This window comes from Amphiura filiformis, chromosome 7 (genome assembly GCF_039555335.1).
Source record: "Amphiura filiformis chromosome 7, Afil_fr2py, whole genome shotgun sequence".
Taxonomy (NCBI): domain Eukaryota; kingdom Metazoa; phylum Echinodermata; class Ophiuroidea; order Amphilepidida; family Amphiuridae; genus Amphiura; species Amphiura filiformis.
This window is the reverse complement of record NC_092634.1, coordinates 42,942,425-42,964,997: the sequence shown is the minus strand read 5'-3', so window position 1 is coordinate 42,964,997 and position 22,573 is coordinate 42,942,425. Positions and strand designations below refer to the sequence as shown.

Here is a 22,573-nt window from a genome sequence, read left to right as displayed (position 1 = left end):
CTTCTCCCACGACTTACGTATGACAGCGACGCCACTTGCACACGTGAATTGTTATTACCCAGTGTCTATGTGGTGTACACAGATTTGGGGTCAAATGTCATTAAGGGGTCACTTCCGGTATAAAACGAAAAACCTTCAAAAAATTTTATTAGCTAAGTAAAACATGGAACAGTAACTGTATGTTCACATGTTATCTCCAGTCACCCAATGTATATGTGGTATTTTTTTTATTTGAGGTCAAATCTGATTAAGGGGTCACTTCCGGTATAAAACGAAACACCTTTAAAATGCATCTTCTTCCACAGATTATGTAGGACAGTGACGCCACTTTCACACATGCATTTTTATTACCTAGTGTCTATGGGGTGTACACAGATTTGGGGTCAAAGGTCATTAAGGTCAAAGGTCATCAAAATATCTGTATTAGCTAAGAAAAACATAGGAGAGTGATGGTATGTTTACACATGAATTATGTTTACCCAATGTATATATAGTATTTTTTTTATTTGGGGTCAAAAGGTCATTAAAGGGTCATTTCCGGTATAAAACAAAAATAGCTTTAAAATGCATCTTCTCCCACAAATTACGTAGGACAGTGATACCACTTACACACATGCATTGTTATTTCCCAGTGCCTATGGGGTGTACACAGATTTGGGATCAAAAGGTCATTAAGGGGTCACTTCCGGTATAAAACGAAATAACTTCAAAAACTTTCTCAGCCAAGAAAAATATAGCACAGAGACGGTACATTCACACATGAATTGATGTTACTCATTGTATACGTGGTGTTTTTTTATTTGGGGTAAAAGGTCATTAAGATGTCACTTCCGGTCTGAGACAAAAACCTTCAAAATGCCCCTTCTGCCACATTGACATTAGCCAATGTCTATGGGGTTTTCATATATTTTGGGGTCAAAGGTCATTAAGGGGTCACAACACGGCTGTGTTCGTGGTCTTAGACCACAGCTAAGTCTAGTTTTTCTTCTTCTTTCTTCTGTCAACCATTACATTTACTCTAGCACTCACATGCTTACATCGATTTTGACCTAACTTGGTCACAATGATCATTGACCATGCCCCTACATGTCACATGAATCTCGTGGGGTCAAAGGTCACGCAGGGGTCGAATGGGTCAAAAACGTGATTTCAACTCAAAATGCATCTTCTCCTACAAATTACGTAGGAGTGACGCCACTTGCAGACATGCATTGTAATTACCCAATGTCTATAGGGTGTACACAGATTTGGGGTCAAAGGTCATTAAGGGGTCACTTCCGGCATAAAACGGAATACCTTCAAATATTTTTATGAGCTAAGGAAAACATAGGACAGTAACGGTATATTCACATATGCAGTTACCCAATGTATATGTGGTATTTTTTTATTTGGGGTCAAAGGTCATTAAGGCGTCACATCCGGTATAAAACAAAATACCTTTAAAATACATCTTCTCCCACAAATTACGTAGGACAGTGACACCACTTGCACACATGCATTGTTATTACCCAGTGTCCATGGGGTGTACACAGATTTGGGGTCAAAGGTCATTAAGGTGTCACTTCCAGTATAAATCGAAATATCTTCAAAACATTTATTAGCTAAGAAAAACATAGGAGAGTGATGGTATGTTCACACATGAATTATGTCTACCCAATGTATATATGGTATTTTTTTTTTTATTTGTGGTCAAAGGTCATTAAGGGGTCATTTCCGGTATAAAACGAAATACCTTTAACATGCATCTTCTCCCACAAATTACGTAGGACAGTGATGCCACTTACACGCATGTATTGTTATTACCCAGTGTCTATAGGGTGTACACAGATTTGAGGTCAAAGGTCATTAAGGTGTCACTTCCGGTATAAAACGAAATAACTTCAAAAAACTTTATCAGCCAAGAAAAATATAGCACAGAGAATGAATTGATGTTACTCAGTGTATACGTTGTATTTTTTATTTGGGGTAAAAGGTCATTAAGGGGTCACTTCCGGTCTGAGACAAAAAACCCCTTCAAAATGCCCCTTCTGCCACAAATAACATGGCAAAGTGATGCCACATGCACACATACATTGACATTAGCCAATGTATATGGGGTTTTCATATATTTTGGGATCAAAGGTCATTAAGGGGTCACAACACGACTGTGTTCGTGGTCTTAGACCACAGCTAAGTCTAGTTCCCTTTCATTTGTATCATGATTATCATTTGTTGTTGGGCAAAGATTGGTGAATAAATATGTTTAAATGCATGTTTAAACCATATTTTGTACTTTTGTACTCAAACTTATAAAAATATGAGTTAGGCAATTAGCGTAGCAGGCTGACGATGTGTTGTTTGAAAGACAAGGGTACAGTGTTTATGTGACCATAGAGAAATGACATGAACATAATCCATATATGGGGTCACAAGTCAACTTTCATTACGTTTGCTTATAGTTGGCGCAGTCGGTAAGGTGTCAAACTTATAACCAAACAAGGAGTGAAGTAATCAACCCTGTTTGACCCCGTATGACCTTGAGCTTAAAATCTGCGAAGTCCCCATAAACACAAGCTAATGTCAATGCATATCTGACAGCCCCCGTACTCGTTACAGATGTCCAGAAAATGCAATTCTAAGATTTGACCCCAGATGATCTTTGACCTTACCTCTTCAAACTGTTTCAAACTCTTTCCCTGGTCATGAGGTTTGTTGTCACTGACTTTGAGCCCCGTCCGCTGTACATATATCCAGATAATGCAATTCTAAAATGTTCCCCAGGTCATGTGGTTTGATGTCAACGAGTTTGAGCCCCGTTCTTCTTACATATGTCCACAAAATTCAATTCTAAGATTTAACCACAGATGACCTTTGATCTGACTTTTGTAAAATATTTCAAAATCTTTTATCCTGGTCACGAAGTTTGTTGTCACCGAGTTTGAACCCCGTACCCTTTGCAGATTTCCAAATAATAATAATAAATAATAAATACTGAACTTATAACGCGCACAAATTTCCAAGGGATGCGAGGCGCGAGAAGAAGACAGAAGGAAGGAAACATCATATTTGGGGAAGAGATGAGTTTTAAGGAGACTTTTAAAAGTCCCAGTGCTATGGGCCATTCTGATGACTATTGGCAGCTTATTCCAAAGACTGGGGCCAGCCACAGAAAAGGCAGTATCCCCAGCCAGTTTGAAGGTTCTGGGGATAACAAGCGAGTTACCAGCCGATCGGAGATAGTATGAGGACTGGCGGATATGGAGCAATGAAGAGAGGTATTCAGGAGAATCCAGATTGACACATTTGTAAGTGTGGACAAGCGTACGAAATTTAATTCGTTCAGCCACAGGCAGCCAGTGAAGCTGGGCAAGTAATGGGGATGTGGAAGTGAATCTGGGCTTCTGGAAGATGAGGCTGGCAGATTTGTTCTGGATACCCTGCAGACGTTGAATGTTTTTCTGAGGGATGCCATTAAGGAGGGAGGAACAGTAATCTATCCTAGACAATATAAGGGCACGCACAATGTTATTGAACGTGTTGAAGTCAATGAAACGTCTTATCCTGCCAAGATTCCGTAGTTGCCAATTAAGGGACCTACAAAGCTGAGTGACATGGTCGGACATCTTCAAGTCACCATCAAATACAACGCCAAGATTTTTTATTGAGGCGGAGGGTTTGATAACATGCTCATCGAGGTGAAGAGTGTAAAACTTCACCAATTCATAATGAGTAGCAGAGGCGGCAATGAAATATTCAGTTTTTGCCATATTGAGCTTGAGCTTGTTACTCTGAAGCCACACCCTCAACTCATTGATGCAATTAATGAGTTTAAAGAGGGCACAAGCCGCATCACCAGGTATAGCAGGATCAAAGACGCCGAACAACTGAACATCATCCGCATAAAAATGGAATTGAACATCATGGTGACGAATGATCTGACCCATAGGAATAGTGTAATAACAGAAAGCCTGTGGCCCGAGAACAGACCCTTGGGGTACACCATGTTTGAGAAGAGCAGTCTCGGAAAACGTGCCCTTAACAAAAACCTGACTAGTTCTGTTGGTCAGGTAGGTCTTGAAAAAATTCAAGGCAGTGTCAGTGAGACCAAATTCTTGACTCAACCGCCGCAATAGAATACCATGATCAACTGTATCAAATGCGGCGGTCAAGTCAAGTAACACAACAAAGACAGCTTTCCGGCCATCAACAGCTCTCATTATTTGATCGTGAACATGTAGGAGGGCTGTCTCAGTGCTATGACCTGTCCGGTAGGCCGATTGGAGTGGCTCGGACAGGTCATGGCTGTTGACATGGTACGATACCTGAGCAGAGACAGCTTTCTCTATGAGTTTCCCCAAAAGGGCAAGTTAGAGACGGACGGTAATTAGATAACTGTTGATTGTCAAGGGATGGTTTCTTTAACACAGGCGTGATAACAGCTTTTCTTAGGTGAGAAGGAAAAATACCAGTGGTTAAGGATGAATTAACGATCTTCACGAGCACAGGTAGGAGCAAAGTAAGATGTTGTTTTAATAGCCAAGTAGGCATAGGATCAGAGACACTAGTTTTGGATGGACATTTCATTATTAATTGATGAAGATCATCATCAGACAGTGCACGGAAAGTAGAGAGAGAAGGAACAGAGACACTTTGATCAGATCTAACAACAAGATCTTGGCAGCTGCTACAACTGTCAAGATCAACCTTACAAGAACATGAACTCTTACTGTCAACATCTTTACGTATTTTGTCAACTTTGTTCACAAAGAAATTTCCAAAACTATTTGCCAACCTAACAGGATCACTACAATCAGGTAGAGAGCACTGGCTCTTATTAAGCAAAGTATTGACTGTTTTGAACATGTCCTTAGTATTACAGTTCAACAGAGTCTCATTAAAATATAATTTCTTCTCAGTGGCAATGACATCAGCAACCTTCCGCTGAGATGAGATGTACGCCTGGCGGTCAGTGTCACTGCGCGACTTTCTCCAACGCCTTTCACAACGCCGTTTGTACTGCCTGGCATCTTGGACAGACTTGTTGAACCATCTAGGTTGACTACGAACAGAACGTGTCCTACATGTAATTGGTGCATGAGAGTCAAGGACATCTTGGCAACCAGTATTATAGGCATAAACCAGAGAGTCTAAATCATCATACTCCGAAGCAATGATAGAATCCATCTTAGCTGAAAGATCATCAGAGAACAACTTTATGTCCATATCGCGAAAGTTCCTGAATGAATATGATATTTTGTGAGCGGTGAGTTTTGGAAGGTCAACAGTAGCAGCGATCAAATAATGGTCAGAAACATGAAGAGGGTAGTTGGTGCACGCCTCAACAGTGATATCCTCTTTTCTGACAATTATCAGGTCCAATGTGTTTCCAGATTTATGTGTGGGACCACGGACGACCTGGTGAAAGTTCGCAGATGTCAGAACTTCCAAAAAGGATTTAACTTCAGGCAACCAAGGTTTGTTCATGTGTATATTGAAGTCTCCAGCTACAATAGACCTTCCTGGCAGAAGGTCAACAGTACCTAAAAATTCTTCAAATTCACTAAGAAAGTCACCCTTACTGTTTGATGGTGACCTGTAAATAATGACCAGATTGACGTCATTGGAACGAATGAGAGCATGCTCAAAAGATGATGAAGCAGGAAGAAGATCGTCACAGTGCAGAAGTTTATATTGCTTTTTATGAACAACCGCAATTCCTCCACCACGCGAACCTCTAGAGCAGTTCAATCCATTGTACCCTGGAGGACACATTTCACCCAACTTAACCTCATCATCAGGTTTCATCCAGCTCTCAGTCACAATCATTATGTCAAAGTCATGCTCAATGATGTTTTCACAAAGAATATCTGTTTTACTAGTTATCGACTGTGCATTCCACACACCAAGGCTCATGTCATTGTGCAATCGAGGAGACGAGGTATTCGAATTACATGCAACACCACTAGGTAGTGAAGGTATATCAGTCTTCACACTCTTTCCAGCTCGTGTACCCCTTCTTGTAGGTGGTTTGGACCGTAATCCAAGCTCCATAACAGTACTCCAAACATCTGTGGGAAGTTTGCAACTATGACACATAGATGAATTAAGTTCAATTAATTGGGACCTTGTATAGCACACCATGTTGAGATTGTATTGTAGTTGATAGTCAATACAATATTGATTAGTATCCTACTTGAGTATACCTGGCCAAGCCAAGCCAAGCCAAGCCAAGGCCAGTAAACCAGTCAATCTTAGCAGGGATTTACTGCCTAGAGAAATAGGTACAACAGCCATCAGTTTTCAGTTCCACGGCACAAAAAACAATGATGAAATTCCCCAATTTGATGAGAAATTATGCAATCCAATGTCAACTGTGACGATCACAAATGTCCATAGCAGACAGCTACAGCAAAATAAAACACAGAAGTAGACTGGAGATGCAAAAAATTTAATGATGTTTCAAGAGAAATGTTGAAAGGTGTGCTGCCAGTATGGCGCTCTTCGGCATATGTACAATTCTAAGATTTGACCCAGATGACCTTTGACCCGACCCCTGAAAAAAGTTCCCCTGGTCGTGAGGTTTGTTGTCACGAGATACATACCCCTTAGAGTTGTCCAGATAATGCAATTCTAAGATTTTACCCCCTTCATGACCTTTGACTCCAATTCTGTGTACAAGCTATGGGCACTGTGTATATAATAGCCGATGCATATGTGCAAGTGACGTCGTTGTGCTATGTAATATGTGGCAGAAGAAGCATTTTGAAAGTATTTGGTTCTTTACCAGAAATGTCCCCTTAATGACCTTTGACCTCAATTCTGTGTACAATCTCTAGGCACTGGGCATAACACTTTACAAGGCAGTCTGTCAAAAAATGACCAAAAGAAAGTCATGTAAATGCGCCACTTGAAAAGTGGTACCTTTTGTTCTCATACAGCCCAAAGGTGTGTTTGAGTCATCGCAAGCACAAAAAGCACACTTTAGCCGTCGATGTACAGTAATTTACCGCTCACCTTATTTTAGGTGCCTCATATAAATAAATTGAACAGAGTCGCTTATCGATAACCCGCGACAATGTGACAAGGCTGCCAGGTATATCCATGTCACTTCCATAAATATTTCGCAATCTATTTTGTTATAGGCATATTCTTTAAAGTGAAATGGGTGAAAAGAGGGGAGAGCGGAGAGGAGATCGAGAGAGAGGGGAGGAAGACAAAAAGAAACAGTAAGAAGAGGGGAGGAAAAATGGGATAGGGGCCGCAACTGATAAAGTGTAGGCATATTAAGAAAGCATAACAGCAGACAAAGGAAAAGAAAGGAATGACTCAATAAATTGAATAATAATTATTACAGAAACTAAACACATAATATAACAGCACTAGACAGCCATTCCATTAAGTAAACATCTTTATGGGTTACGTAATTATAAACGCCCATTCAGATGTATTTCACCCTAGTAAGTATGTCAGCGCCCGAATCGGACACGATAAATGAATAAAAGCTTTAATCGTTGGGAGCAACTCCTCTGAGGTTTGGCCAGTATGTCTTATGTATGCGAGGTATTGACCAAAGTTAAGTTGCCATAATACTGTATTTTTGGGATTTTTATAAACAAATATATAATAATATATAAATAAACAACATTATTTAGAAACTTTAAAATAATTATTGTGTTTAATTCCATGTCTGCAGTTTATCTTTAATTTAGCAATATTATTAGTTTATTTATTTAGTAATCAACCCACTTAGAATTAAAATCTAATAATGGTACACTTACAATTCCCATAACACTCTTGGTAGGCCCTTCAGAGACTCCTTTTGAAGGGATTTCAAATGAACATCTCGTAGATACCTGCCAAACACAATCCACAGAATTCAAAGATAATATCAACAATAATCAGGGATAACTAAGAGAAGGTAAAATCCCACAGCTGAAAACATACCCCAAAAATGCATAAGCCGGGTAACAAAGTTCGTCCGATAGTAGATTACACCGGCTCCATCGGTTGCCAGACATCGCGTGCTTTAGCCGACATTTCGTAAAAGGTACGGAGCACCACGTACGCAATTCAAAACATTTAGCTGAGGACATGGTAGAAGTAATGAATGAAGAAGGGGAGATTTTCAGCTCGCATGATTTTGTTTCATTGTTTACAAACACTCACATCGACGACAAATGCCTTGAAGTTATCAAAGCTCGGTTAGAGAATGATATTACCTTGAAAGAAAGTTTTATCATCACCACTACGTATTTTTTGTTCCGCGGGAAAATTTACAAACAGCGGTTCGGTGCTGCTTTAGGTAGCCCGGTTTTCCCGGTGGTGGCTAATTTGTATTTGGAGTTTCTGGAGAACAACATGCCTTAGCATCAGTCCCGCTGCAATGCAGACCTAGACTCTGGAAACGATACGTCGACAAAATATTGGAAATAGGTAAGGAAGATCAGGTCGATAATCTCACTAGTCACCTAAACCAGAGCGACTGAGCGATCCCACGGGTAGCAATAAATTTACATAAGAAAGAAGGCACCATTCCGTTTTTGGGTACTCTAATTGTCAAAAAAGCAGATGGCTCGGTCAATTTGTTTGTCTATAGAAATGTCTCCCACACTGACCAATACCTAAATTTCGACTTCCACCATCCCATACACCACAAACTGGGTGTAATTCGTACTCTATTAGACAGAATAAACAGCGTAGTAACGGAAGACGAGGACAGGAAACTAGAAGAAGAAAAGATTAAGCAGGCGCTCGGGCACTGTGGCTACCCCCGGTTGGTCATTTAAGAAAGTTAACGACAAAATGGCAAACAAACAGAGCAAGCCTATAAACCAAGAAAGACCGTAGTAATCCCACAAGGGGTTTTGTGGTGATCCCGTAGTAGAGGGACTCACAGAAAAAGCCAACAGGATCTTCCGGAAGCACGGAATAGCCACTGCCATGATGCCCAACACCACGCTCCGCAAAATACTAGTTCATCCTTAAGACAAAATAGACTCTCTGAGCACAACTGACTGCGTTTAAGAAATGCCATGCGCTAACTCCTGCGTTGGTGAAACGGGACGCAAATTTGAGACACGCCTAAAAGAGCACCAAATACAAAAAGGACAGGTGTCAAAAACCCAAACACCCGACAAACCCGAAAGTAATCAGCTAGTGAGCAGTCTAAGTCAGCTATGACAGACCATGCAGTACAACAAACCATGTCATCAATGTGGACAATGCTAAAGTTCTCTGCAATGAGTGTGATGCAAGACATGTCAACGCAAGACTTGCCAAAGTATCTATATGGATCAGGAGAAGAGGAACCAACGTCATGAACAGAGACGATGGGGCCCACTACCTACGTCACGTATATTATCTTCTCCTGGCTGTAAATACACCCTCTACAGACGGGATACATCCAACTCTTTATTCTGATGATGCCTATCGACCATGATAGGCGAGACCGTCAATATAGTGAGTAAAATATTTGGCTTTGTTCTAATGAAATTTTCCTAACAATAATATTCTCCCAAAACGTATTTGTTCGACTGTATTATTTTTACGATGCTCATCAACAGTTGGCTCCTTTGATGTTTCCAGTACTTGTATACGTAACGGATGCTATTACCAATTGAGAGGACTCGTTGATTCCTTACGATGCTATAGGTAATAATAATTAAATAACAAAATGTTTTCTTACCTTTTCTAAATCTCTGATATGTGTAAAATGTTACAGTAACAATAACAACTAGTAATTTCATTATTGTAGCATTATTTTGTTTATACATTTATAAGGACTATAAATTAAGAAAGCTGGCATCGACAATATAGATGAACTGGGAGTTGAACCGACGACCACTGGATTACGAGTCAAGTGTCATTAGCATACAGACTGTATCAAAATTACCCATCAGTTTCCAGGAATTATGGACCTGACTGCCACATCAGAATGTAACGTAGGAGCCACATAATTTCTTGATTATATATCATAAACATTCATGACATTAAATTTGATAATTTCACGAGGAATTTGAAAGAAGCAGGCTTTTTTATAAACCACCAGTAGCAGACAGATGTATGTATCGGCTTATAATAGGCACAGGAAAAATAGTGAATTGTGATTTTACCAGCATATCTTTAATGATAAGCTAAAGATACAATTTTAATTTGCTAAAAAACGAATAACGATACTTGCAATTTTCGAAGACGTGAAAGCCCTGTAAAAGCTCCATCGTAAAGTTGCGTTAACGGATTACTAGAAAGAGTCCTGTGATACAAATCAAATTATAAGTAAAGTAATTTTTTCATCTTTACGAGATATATGATAGCATTATTTGGGAGCATATGACATGTTCCAAACTTTGCCCAACATGCTCCAAAAGTAACACGCGCTAATATTGTGTTAATAGCAAAATACAGCCTTTGATCAGTGAAATAAATTCCAAGATTCCTTTTAAACAAAACACAACTTTAACTCACTATTGACGGTTTCGCCTATCATAGTTAAGGCATCGTCAGAATGATGGTTGTAAATCCTTACTTCCGACTGAAGAGGGTGTATTATCCCCGGAAACACAAAACGTTTTCGACATCATCCGCAAAAGGTTAGAAAAAGTTACCAGAAACGTTTAAATGTCGGGTTTTGTCAAGGGCATATAAACGGTATATTAACCGTTTTCATACGATTAAAAAACATAGTTTGATAACCAACTGGAAATATTCTAATAAATCTTATTTAGGTGTTGATAAAAGAATTTTTTGCAAAAAATATTTTACAATAACATTTGGAAAACATTTTAAAAACATTGTTGTAGTGTATTTTTAAACAAAACATTTTCATGACCTTTATATAACCCGACATTTAATATTATTAATGCGTTTTTATCTCAACCAAAATCCAAAATTTATCCTGTTTAAAACGTTTTGAAAACGTTTTTGTGTTTGCTGGGATCAGCCGAGGGGCCACTTCCTTACTCACGTGTATGATCCTCTCCTGGCTGAGAATACACCCTCTTCAGTTGTGATACGTCCAACCGGAAGTAAGGATCTACAACCATCATTCTGATGATGCCTACCAACCATAATAGGCGAAGAAGTCAAAAGTGATTTTTTATAACAGCTATAAACACGCCTTACACAGCTTGATTGTTAACATGGCTATACGCTGGCGAAGTTACGTAATTAATTGGATTAACTACCATAGCAATAGGTGCAAACAATTTTGAATATACCGCTCTTTTCAAAGAGACTAATCTTACAGGTGCAAGTGATTAGCATTTCTTTGACATCTATGGTACAATGCAGAGGTACCGTATGAACGTAGTAGTGAAGCGCGATATAATCAAAAATTGTTTGTACCTACTGCTATGGCAGTTAATCCGATTATTACGAAACTTCGCCAGCGTATTAGGTTATATCTATAGATGTGCTTTTAAGAATAGACATAATTATAAACTTTAACATACAGTTCAATAAGACGCCCACAGTTGAAGAAGGTCCCATTTTCTATCGAAGATATTTGGTTATTCATCAGGTCGCTGTTATAAGAATCAGAAAAGCAAGTATATTAGTGTAGAATCTTGTACACACAGAATATTGTCTATTCAATTTAGTAACAATATAAACATATAATGCGCACAAAGATTATCTTTACACTTTGTTTCCCCAAGTTATACCCATTCGAATGATTAAAGGCAGCGTTTCAAAACTGTCAATATTTCCTCCTTCAGGGTGATTCCTACTGCCTTTTAATGGTCTCATTATAGCGTGACAGGTTAATGCTCACAGTTTATAATCTGCCTATTCCGATGGAAAAGTTTATGTAAATTGTGTCATATTTGAAATGCTCTCTTTTATCATTCAAATTGTTATAAGTTGGGGAAATAGTGTCGCATTGTGCCGCATCACATTGTTTTTCATACAAATATATGGTGAAAATCGAATAAAACACATCGTACTTTAATAATAACTACACTTACACTATTTCCAGATTTGTCGTATTATTGAACATGCCAAATATATCTGTTAATTTGTTGTTTCGGCCATACCTGCGGATGATAATAATAAGGACATAGTACATTAATTAAAATATAATATAAGATGGTGATGATGACGACGACGAAAGATGATGATATTTAAAATAAGATACATACAATCCGGTAAGGGAAGATGGCAACCCGTACTGTGTAGCTATCTTGTTATTCGCCACATTCCTAATAAGAACAAACAAGAAAATAAAACACGTTTCAATCAATGTCCTATCAGGAGCGAGTAATTATATTTCCCGGTGTGGTAAAAATAGTTGGGGCAAGCAATTTCTGGCAGCCCAAAAAATGAGTAGTGATTTTTTGGTTTACAAAAGGGGGTGGCTTTAAATTGATTCTTTGCTCTTTTAAAAATTAAAATTAAAGGCAACCATTAATATTATTATATTGCACAATAAATTTTTTGATTTTCATGAGAAAAAGAAATATCAATTTCCATGCAAGTAACTTGATATTAGGTGTAAAGACAAATACGCACAATACTTATTGGTCTCATTGAATGTCAAATATCTCATACACAGAGACCACATTTTGAAAATGCACCAATTCAATCGCAAATTGTCTCAAATTACTATTCTCTGCAAACGAAATAGAAAAAACAATGTTTGAGAAATGTTTAACCTCTTTAAAAATTGCACCACAATTGTGAATTAAGTATAATGTTTCAGGTTTCCTATATTAAGGGGAGTAATTTGTGGACATTTTCAATGAAATCGGTCCATTTTTAAATGTTGACCTCTGTTGAACTAGCCGAACGTATAGCTCCTGAACTAAGCACCGTAGAAAAATACGACAATTGACTTTTTTGTTCACTGTGATGAATGAAAGGAGCAAATACAATATGATGGACTATTCGAACGCTCGTAGGAACCCCAGGGGATGAAAAAAAATGGAACCAATCAATTTTTTTATCATTTCAGGTTTAAGAATGAAAAAAAAACCACATTGGTTCCACTAAATAAATGTAGCAAAAGAAAATCGCAAACCCATAACGCCATGTACTAATAGGCTATGGTGGTGTAGATGTGGGAAAAACCTGGTAGAGCCCCGGCACAACCCCGCTACCGGAAGCAAGTTGCAGCCTCGCTCCACCCTCGATCGCTGCAAGAATAATGGATATAGCTATTTGTTGTTTCTTGTGGTTTGTCTATCCCCTTAAGGGATCTAAAATGAGCGTTTATTGCGTTTCGACAGTATTTTTTGTGGGACATGAGAGCTCCTTTTTTGAAAATCACAATATAATACAAATTTTATGACAAATTATAACAATTTGATATTTTTCAAATTTTTGATATATAACAGTCCTCGAAGTAAATTATATAAATCTAATGACATATTCTTAAAGTGTATGTAGCAGGAGGAAAAGCCGACGGTCAATTGAAAATTTTGACCTTTCATATTGAAGATATAGATTTTTTTCCCAAAAAGACCTAATTTTTTTTTGGTGTTTTTTTTTTTTAATCCATTTTTTTATACGAAATGTCAAAATTTTCAATTGATCGTCGGCTTTTCATCCCACCTACATACACTTTAAGTATAAATCATCAGATTTATAAAGTTTACTTCAAGTACTGTTAAATATCAAAAATATCAATTTTAATGATTTGCCATAAAATGTGTATTAAATTGCGAATTTCAAAAATTATTTGATATCAGAATGACATTCTTCGTATTCAGAATGCAATTCGATATGTCTGATGTGCTCTAATGTCCCACAATAAATACGTTCATACCCCAGCCCTTAAATAATCTAAAATAATCATGTGCAATATAACAGTTACTACAAATAATCTTACAATTTCTGGAGCACAGGTAAATGGTAGAAAGCGTCGCCAATAAACTCAATCTGGTTAGACGAAACATCCCTGCATAATGATAATATTAAATCATAGGTTAGATTATATGGTAAAAAGGTCACAACTCAAGATTTGAGTAAAAAAATTTAGTAAAAAATTACTCAATATTGAGCTCATACAGGTCACAACACAACAAATGAGTAAAAATTACTCAACATGAGCTCAATGTTGAGTAATTTTTACTCATTTGTTGAGTTGTGACCTATATGAGCTCAATGTTGAGTAATTTTTTACTCAACTGTTGAGTTGTGACCTTTTTACTCAATGTTGAGTAAAATATTTATTTCATCATCATCATGATTATCATCATCATGATTATCATCATCTTCTTCTTCATAATTAGCGTCATCATCATTAATATCATTATTATTGTCTTCATCGTCATGGTCACCATAATCTTATAAATCGTTTTCATCATCATCGTCATCATCGTCCTCCTCCTTCTCCTCCTCCTCATTATTATCATGGCACCCTTAAATTTATACCATCAACATTATCGATGGCGATGGGTTTGTGGGTTTTTTTTAAACGACCTCTAGATCTAGGCTCATACAAGGATACTTCCTGGGCCGGGTGGTACTTACAATGTGTCAGTATCATTCGGGATGTTCGCAGTCAACTCATGTAAGTCATGCAAGTCACCAAGTTGAGCTGAGCAGTCAACCTCGTTATCATGGCAATGACACATATCATCGCATATCGTCTTATGCAGTGCAACTGCTTGATAACAAATCAGTATTAACATCAAACATATCGGTATCCCCGGCGTTGGTGACATGTTGTCATCAAGTTGTAGCCAAACTCAACAAATTGCAGAGTGGGAAGAAAAGGGTGTTCCTAACTAGCTGAATGCAATCGTACAAGAAAGAAACAATAAAACGAAAACGTATAGCCGAATATCATCAATCTATATATAATATAAACCTATTGTACTGAGGGCGATGTTATCGATAAGGCCAAAAAAACAATTATGTCATATATGTTGTGCTGTCCTGAAGTGGGAAAAATGGGAATGTGGAATGGGTCGGTCGATCGATTTTCCTTTTTTGTTTTCTTTTAAAACATTCAGTTTTTAAAAGTCCCCGCAATATTAAATAATGCTTCTTCAATTGTTTTAAACATATCTGTAAATATCGTCATTAAAAAAAAACAAAAAAAACTGCGACCCTGATTTTTCAGGATTTGTCTAATTTTCTTCCAAATGAAACCATAGAATGATGTTGTCTTAAAATTAAATTTAATACTCAATATTCATACTAAACGCATTACAGCAGGACAGAACAGAAAGCGTCACTTTTGCCAAAAAAAATTCTGGAAACGAGATTAATAATATAAATCTGTAAGTTTATATTACAACTGACATTTAAGGAAGTATATGAATAAATTCTAAATAAATAAACATGAATGAGTACTGTAGTAGTGCGATTTAGCATGCTTAGTACTTTTCAAGGTCAAACCCATTGTTAGATATTTTGTATATGACCATGACGAAACTAAACAATAATTTTTCAAGTAAGTCAACTCAAATCCAAAACAAATTAACAATTATATTACGTCAAGCAAAATAGCAAATTCTGTACCATTTTTTTTTATATCAACCTTTATTCAGGAAATGCAAAATACAAATTATAAGCAATGCAAGAATACAAGGAGGAACAAAAACCCAGCACAAAATATCGACAAGATGCCCAAATTAATGCAGGGTGACATGTTATACATTAGCAAAAATGAGTAGCTTTAAAGTACCCTAAAACTAAATATTTTAAAAGTATCCTAAAAACAATAAATTCAGAAATGTATAATATTACAACTTATCTTTAGAGCAGTTATCCTGTACTATAAATTCCAACGACGTGACACAATTTGCTCTGACCGTCAACAGCTATTTTGGTTCATGTACAATCAATGGGTATGTCAACTATGATATTGGCACTACCTGGTGTTCCAGTCATACGAGACCACTGTGTGGTGGTGTAGTGGTAAAAGCTTCGACTCGTAATCGTGAGGTAGCAATTGTGGTTGTGGGTTAGAATACCGCCTGTGCCAATGTGTTGTGCACTTGAGCAAGGTAATTTACCTCGCTTGCTTCACCCCACCCAGGTGTAGTAGCTTGTAATGTGAGCTGCTAGGAGATCATACAATCTAGACACTGGTACCCTCCGGTGAAGTGCACGTTAAATCACACATTGTATTTGATTTATTTTTATGGGAATCCCATTTCGATTAAATAAGGTAATGCATCTATATTAAAAGAATTGGGAAATCCCACTCTATAGCTATTTATTACAAGTCACCTGTAAAAAGACATGTCAATTATCTGCACTGAATGGGTGAACTCATGCTTATCTATCTAGCAGTCAATACCTAGGGCAGTCAATGGAAAAATTATTAGTAACCCCTTATTTGTTCACGAAATACAGGAAAATATCTACGGTCTGGTGCTGTATTCCATGAAGCCGAAAGCTGAATGGAATACGACATCAGACCATAGATATTTTCCAGTATTTCGTGAGAACAAACAGGTGATAACGATTTTATCCTTTAGTGAATAGAAATTCTATTATCTTCCGACTTGTTCGTATACGTTGCTGAAGGAATTTAGTTTGATAATCTTACTGAAAAGTAGGCCAGTTTCTTCCTTGCTTTTTGACAGTGCAGCCAGGCCGCGCGTGAAATATTCGCTCCAGTTTAGGATTTCGCGCGAGTCATGTTACGCAGACGCGCGAGTGTTGGGACTACGCAGGTAATACGGGAAATATTACCTGCCTGTATATTAAGGAGGAGTACTCAGGTAATACGACTTTTTATCCAAGTGGTGTTTGACCAATAAGATTGCAGAATTCTTATCAACTAAAGGATAAAGACCTATATCTTTGTCCCACTGTGGATTCGACATTCAGGAAATTTCGAGAAATCTATGTATTATTATATACTAAAATCTGAATGGCATAATGCTAAGCTGACGTCTGTAGTTTTTTAATCACTTGGGTAAGTAAGTCAAATTGGTGCCCAATCAACGGTTTCGATTAATCAGGATATAGTCCGGTGGCAAAGGGTCCTGAACTAGGAGTCTCCAAAATTGGCAGCATCTCCAAAATTGGCAACAAAGATTTTCCTGTTCTTAGACATGTGTAGAACATATCTAGATAGGTGGCATCTTCTAATCATCAAAAATCTACGGATTTTCGCTTGCTCCCCTACTAATACCACTAATCATGTTAATCAGTCATTTTTCACTTTCTCTCTCCCCCCCTCTCTCTCTCTCTCTCTCTCTCTCTCTCTCTCTCTCTCTCTCTCTCTCTCTCTCTCTTTTCTTTTTTTCTTTTTTTCTTTTTTTTTTTCTTTCTTTCTTTCTTTCTTTCTTTCTTTCTTTCTTTCTTTCTTTCTTTCTTTCTTTCTTTCTTTCTCTCTTCTTTCTTTCTTTCTTTCTTTCTTTCTTTCTTTCTGAACACTGTACACTATATTGTTTTGTTTTTAATTTCTGAACACTCTCAAAGATTTTCTCTGTTTTCCTCTGCTTAGTAACTTGACAAATAAATGACCTTTATATTTTTAAGCATCATCTAAAATATCTAATTTGAGTGAATTGCGCCCTTTCTTTTCCCTGGGTTAAATCTCGCACGAGTACGATTGTGGATGGCGCTCTCCAGAATCTGGAAAACAACCAAATAATTATTTGTTGGAATTTATTCCGCCACCACCAATCTTTGAGAAAACATTATGCATGTTTTATTGAAGGCGAAGGTTACGGCAGCAAGAACTATTATTATAAGGCATTCGACCAAATGGACCTGTACAAACCTATAGGAACACATATTTTCATGACGCATTAATCACTTTTCATAAATGTTCCCATTTAAAAATTGGATAAAAAGCACTAAAAGTACATTTTCACCCATAAATCTAATGCATTGAATAAAATGAAGATTATGATCATATATATTACATATCCATATGTCAGGTATTCTGCACACATATGATAGTTTCTTCTCCATTTAGTTTCAAAGAGTTAGCTATGTGACATTTTGGGGTGAAAAATGACAAAGATCCTTTAATAGCGTGACCGTCGCCATAGAAACGGAATATATACGCTTGGGTTACACATTAATTTTTGGCAACATGGCAGAAAAGATTTTGCAGACTCTTCTGAACATTTTGATATATGATTTGTCCATGTGAAACATCTGTGCAACGACGTGAATATTTCATGGGACTGTATGTTATGTAGTAGAGTTCCAGGAATATGATGGTAGGTCAATTGTCCACGGATGAAAATCAGATGGTTGGAAGGAACTTCTGAAGTTGGGACAGTTGGTCCGGCTATTGTTGTTGTTTTACAAATATTCATTGCTGTTTTCACACTAGGATCCCCATCTACAATTTCAATGATTGTATATTTTATGACCCAAAATGAAGTTATGAAACATGTCTTAGGAAGAGGTCAATTTCATCCCGGCATTTCAAGACAGATAGCAACTTCTTCCACCCTTCTGTTCTTAGGTTGATATGGTCTATTTTAAGCATGTGCTGTTACACGGTGCTCTTGCCCACGTGTAACCACCGTGGTGCTCCAAATTCCAATTTAAGGGACTAACCCGCTCACCCGTGGTATCCCGTTTAGCTAGCTCCCATTTTGGGTATACCTCATACCGTCTTGAATTCCGCATTGCTATAATCCGTCTCATATGACCCGCAAAGTACTTTTTGCGCAGTCTTTATATAGCAGTATTTTTATAACCATTAAAGCCTTAATGTACGATCTTTTTTTCAGAATATACCTTTATTTTTTTCAAAACCGATTTGTTGGCATATTTGTAATACTTACACATGTTCCAACTTAAATCTATGAGCAAACTGTCAAGTTCGCCCGTAGTAAAACGGGATGATTTTCTGTTGGTCCGACATATTATCATAATTTTTCAGAATATGATAATATGTCAGAACGACTCGCAAATCGTAGTCTCCTACGGAGCCAGTTTGGTGATGCTCCCTCCACATGTGGAGGGAGCGTAACCAAACTGGCTGCTTAGGAGACTAACTCTGAGGCCGCACTCGCCGTCCTAATCCAAATAGTGCGAGATATTTCGAGGTGAAGTTTATGATGTTGTTGCTTTGCAAATTCCCAATGTTTTTCGAGTCCAAATGTATTGGGAACTTTCATAATGATTGCATATTTTTATTTTGGAAGAAAAAAAGAAAAATCTAAAAATTTAAAAAGATCGTACATTAAGGCTTTAAAGCGTTAGACTCTGGTGAATAACGAAACCAGTTCGAGCACCAAGTACTGTCGTTTTCTGTTGTCTTGGGGAAATTGAGCCAGCTTAAAATTCTGTACAAATATCTTATTGGAATTAAGCGGACACTGAGGATGCAAAGGTGATTTTCCAAACAAATCATCCGAATAACTTCAAATTTGGTCAGACTGTGTAACCTGATTAAACCTTTAAATTTTACGCACAAAATCTGTTAAAAGCACGTACGGTTGCCATGGCAATATTTCGGGGGTAAATCTGCAGCTATTTTTCGATAACGGTTTGTTGAAATTTTGCGTAGTCTATATGTATATATTTGCGATAATCATGTTTACAAACGCATAGAATGGATTTTAATTTTTATAATCGGTTTTTGGAAGAAAAAAAGCGAGCAAATGCGTCGTTTTGGCGCTTTTTTTGAAAATTCGTTCTATGCGTTTCTAGAAAAAGATATCAATGATGGACATTGCGTTACCGAAAAAAGTTTCAAATGACGCGAAACAACATTTTGCTAAAATTGACGTTTTAAGTGTCACCCCACCTAATTAACATACATAGTTGGCCAAGGTCAAAATTTTTTTATCGTGTTGGTCGAAAGGGCTTTGGGTGTAGATTGTAAAAATCCACTTTGCTCACTCGTATGTTACCCGTTGCCATGGTAACGACTCGAAATGTATTTTAGGCGATTTTAGCTCATTTCAGGCTGAAAATGCTGAAATTTGCCTAACAAAGAACGGGCCATAGCTCCAATATTCGAGAAGGTAGAAGAAATTTTGATTATATCCTTACAATGGACCATCTTTCTACTTTCCATCAAAGAAATAAAATTATTCATGAGGTGTTCGTTTGTATCTTTTTTTGACCTGGCAACACTTATAGTTTTGCCATTTTGAAAAAGTGGCAATTTTGACCTATTTTGAGGTGCAAAAAACTATTGGCCATGACTCCCAGAATATTGTAATTGTGTTTGTGAACAAAGCAGACCATGCCCCATTCAAAATTGATATAAATGGCTTGGGGGATTATATCAGTAAAGCAGAGGGTTGCCAGAAAATAACACATTTATTGAAAAAGGCTAAATTTGACATGGAGTGTTTTTCCCCTGTATTTAGGTAATACTAAACATATTTTTTATGTTTGTGCATCATGTTAACTCACAATTGAATGTTTTTGATCAAGATATTAAATATTAAATGAATTCAATTCCTTTTTTGACATTTAAAGGGTTGCCAGTCTTCAAGAACATCGTTTTAAGGTATTTTGGTCAAATAACTACATGTAGTTAGTAATTGGCACATATTTAAAAGTCTAAAACCAACGATAAAAGTCTAATCACTTGGACTATACGTCTAGATATTGATTTTGCAGCCTAGCAGGCCTTACGTCATTCAACAATAAGCTATGGCAACTGCAGTGTTGCCATAAAATAAGCAAATTTAGTACTTGGTCACATTTTTTAAGTTGGTACCCTATTGTTGCACATTTGGAAATTTGGTTGAAATCACCTCTTTTTTGCACCTTTTTGGTTATATCTCAAATGTAGTTCAAGAAAAGTATGAAAACCCATACATTTCTGGAAAGCTTATGCTTCAAAGATGGCCATTACATTAGTTAGCATTTGAATATACAGGGTGATCGATAGGTAATATAGGGAGTAACAAAATAATTCCACACAAAAAGTTGAATAGTATTATGCCAATATCATCATTTCCCAGTAACTGAAATTCGGGTTTTTTTTTAAAGAAAGTACATAGTTTGCCCTTTCTAAAACTACAACATTTATGTTAATTAATTATCTGTACAATCACTATACAGGGTGTGCAAAAAAACGAACATGATTTATTTGGAAACTATATGATAATATATAATCCCATTGAAGTAGTTCAATATCCTAAGATTACTGACTAAAATCTCAGTTTTGATGCTGCATATACTTGTGCTGCATATATTAGTCTGAAAACAGAATGATATGACATGAAACTACTAAAATGATTGCTTATCTTATTTTACAGGTTGTGCCAAATTTTACCGTAGTGAAATGCTATTATTGAGTGGCCAAATTCCCAGCAGAAATGTTGACAGTTAAATCTACCAAATGTTGTTTTTGCATTGTTTATTGTATTCAATTCGATTCCACAGATTTCATGTGCATTACAAATGAATAGAACATACAGGGTGTGTCAAAGTTATTTTACTAACTAAATATAGCATGCATGTTTGGGCTGACATGTACAAAGCATGTCAATGTTCAAGTACACTTTTATAAATTCTAGGATAATTGTAAGAATTGCAGAGAATTCTTTTTCATTTTAAAAATGTTCAAGCCAACACAATCAATTGGCAACTTGTCTTCCTCATTATTATATTAATTAAAACAGAATTAGAAATTAACAGGAAGCTGGAAATTACATTAAATAAATGATTTTGCAATAAAACTTTTAAGATTCAGCAGCACTTTTCTTTAATACGTTGTAGATAGTCATGGTGCAAGTAGGCCTATTGGATTTCTTAAAAATTTCAAACATAGAAGAAATGCATTAACCGCATAGCTTCTTCCATTCTTCGACTAATTAGGAGTATTCAGTGACTGCTATAATTAATTAACGTCCCTGATTAATTGAAATGGTTGTGATTCTTTCGAAGAAATTAATATTCTTTCATTTAAGTTTTTTTAATTCCTGTTATGCCTTTAACATATTTTGCAAAGAAAAGAAAAAAACTTGAAACACACACAGTCACCCATAGGAAATGTACATGCCTGCACATCATCCACCTTCACATCCGCCACATCCACCCTGACTAATTAGCTGCTGCAATTAATTGGACAAATAGGCTCTCATTTAAGCCCAAGTGTACATCCAAGCTATGCTGATAACATATTTTATGAGGGGAATATTCAACACAAGTCACCGAAAATGTGACAAATCCGCCTTTTCTGGGTACCAACTTAAACAATATGACCACTTTCTTTCTACAGACTACATTGTCAGGCACTGATTTGTCTTCACATCTATATGGTATTTCACAAAATTGTTGCTTGATATCGTTATGAATTTGGATCAATTCTAAACAAAGTGTTTTGTGTTATAATGTACTATATACACCAGTGTTACAAGAAAAAAGACACACTTCTACATTGCAAACATTACAAATAATATGATTTTTTATCACAAAATGTCAAAATGATTTCTGCCTTATTTCTCATAACAAGAGTTATTTAACAAGCTTCAAATTATCAATGATATCTGCTCAGTGGCATAGCTCAGAGGGCAAGGTGTGTGTGTGTCGGGGGGGGGGGCTTCCGCAATTTTGGACAAGTTTGCACCCCCCTAAATATGCCCCCTCTGAACATTTTGATGTTTTCAGACTATTGTTTTTTTTCTAGTAATATATATGTTTTGCTGATGTTAAAAAGAGTTCATTTGAACTTGTTTTTTTTCAAAGTTGGTATGTTTCT

General features: G+C 36.9%; 1 protein-coding gene across 2 annotated transcripts in view; it reads right to left on the bottom strand.

The window, feature by feature from the left end:
• LOC140157188 (uncharacterized) overlaps nt 1-15,812 on the bottom strand; it is a 47,337-nt gene extending 31,525 nt beyond the window's left edge. The window contains exons 1-8 of one of the 2 annotated variants that reach the window (XM_072180304.1): nt 15,801-15,812; nt 14,449-14,705; nt 13,805-13,873; nt 12,117-12,176; nt 11,943-12,011; nt 11,430-11,501; nt 10,160-10,231; nt 7,758-7,832 (exon numbers count right to left, since the gene is read on the bottom strand). In XM_072180304.1, coding sequence (XP_072036405.1) covers nt 7,758-7,832; nt 10,160-10,231; nt 11,430-11,501; nt 11,943-12,011; nt 12,117-12,176; nt 13,805-13,873; nt 14,449-14,642 — 611 coding nt within the window. In that variant the 5' untranslated portion in view covers nt 14,643-14,705; nt 15,801-15,812. Of the gene's footprint in view, nt 1-7,757; nt 7,833-10,159; nt 10,232-11,429; nt 11,502-11,942; nt 12,012-12,116; nt 12,177-13,804; nt 13,874-14,448; nt 15,032-15,800 lie in introns of those variants that run through there. The other variant, XM_072180303.1, reaches the window with a different exon arrangement.
• Nucleotides 15,813-22,573: the final 6,761 nt, after the last annotated feature.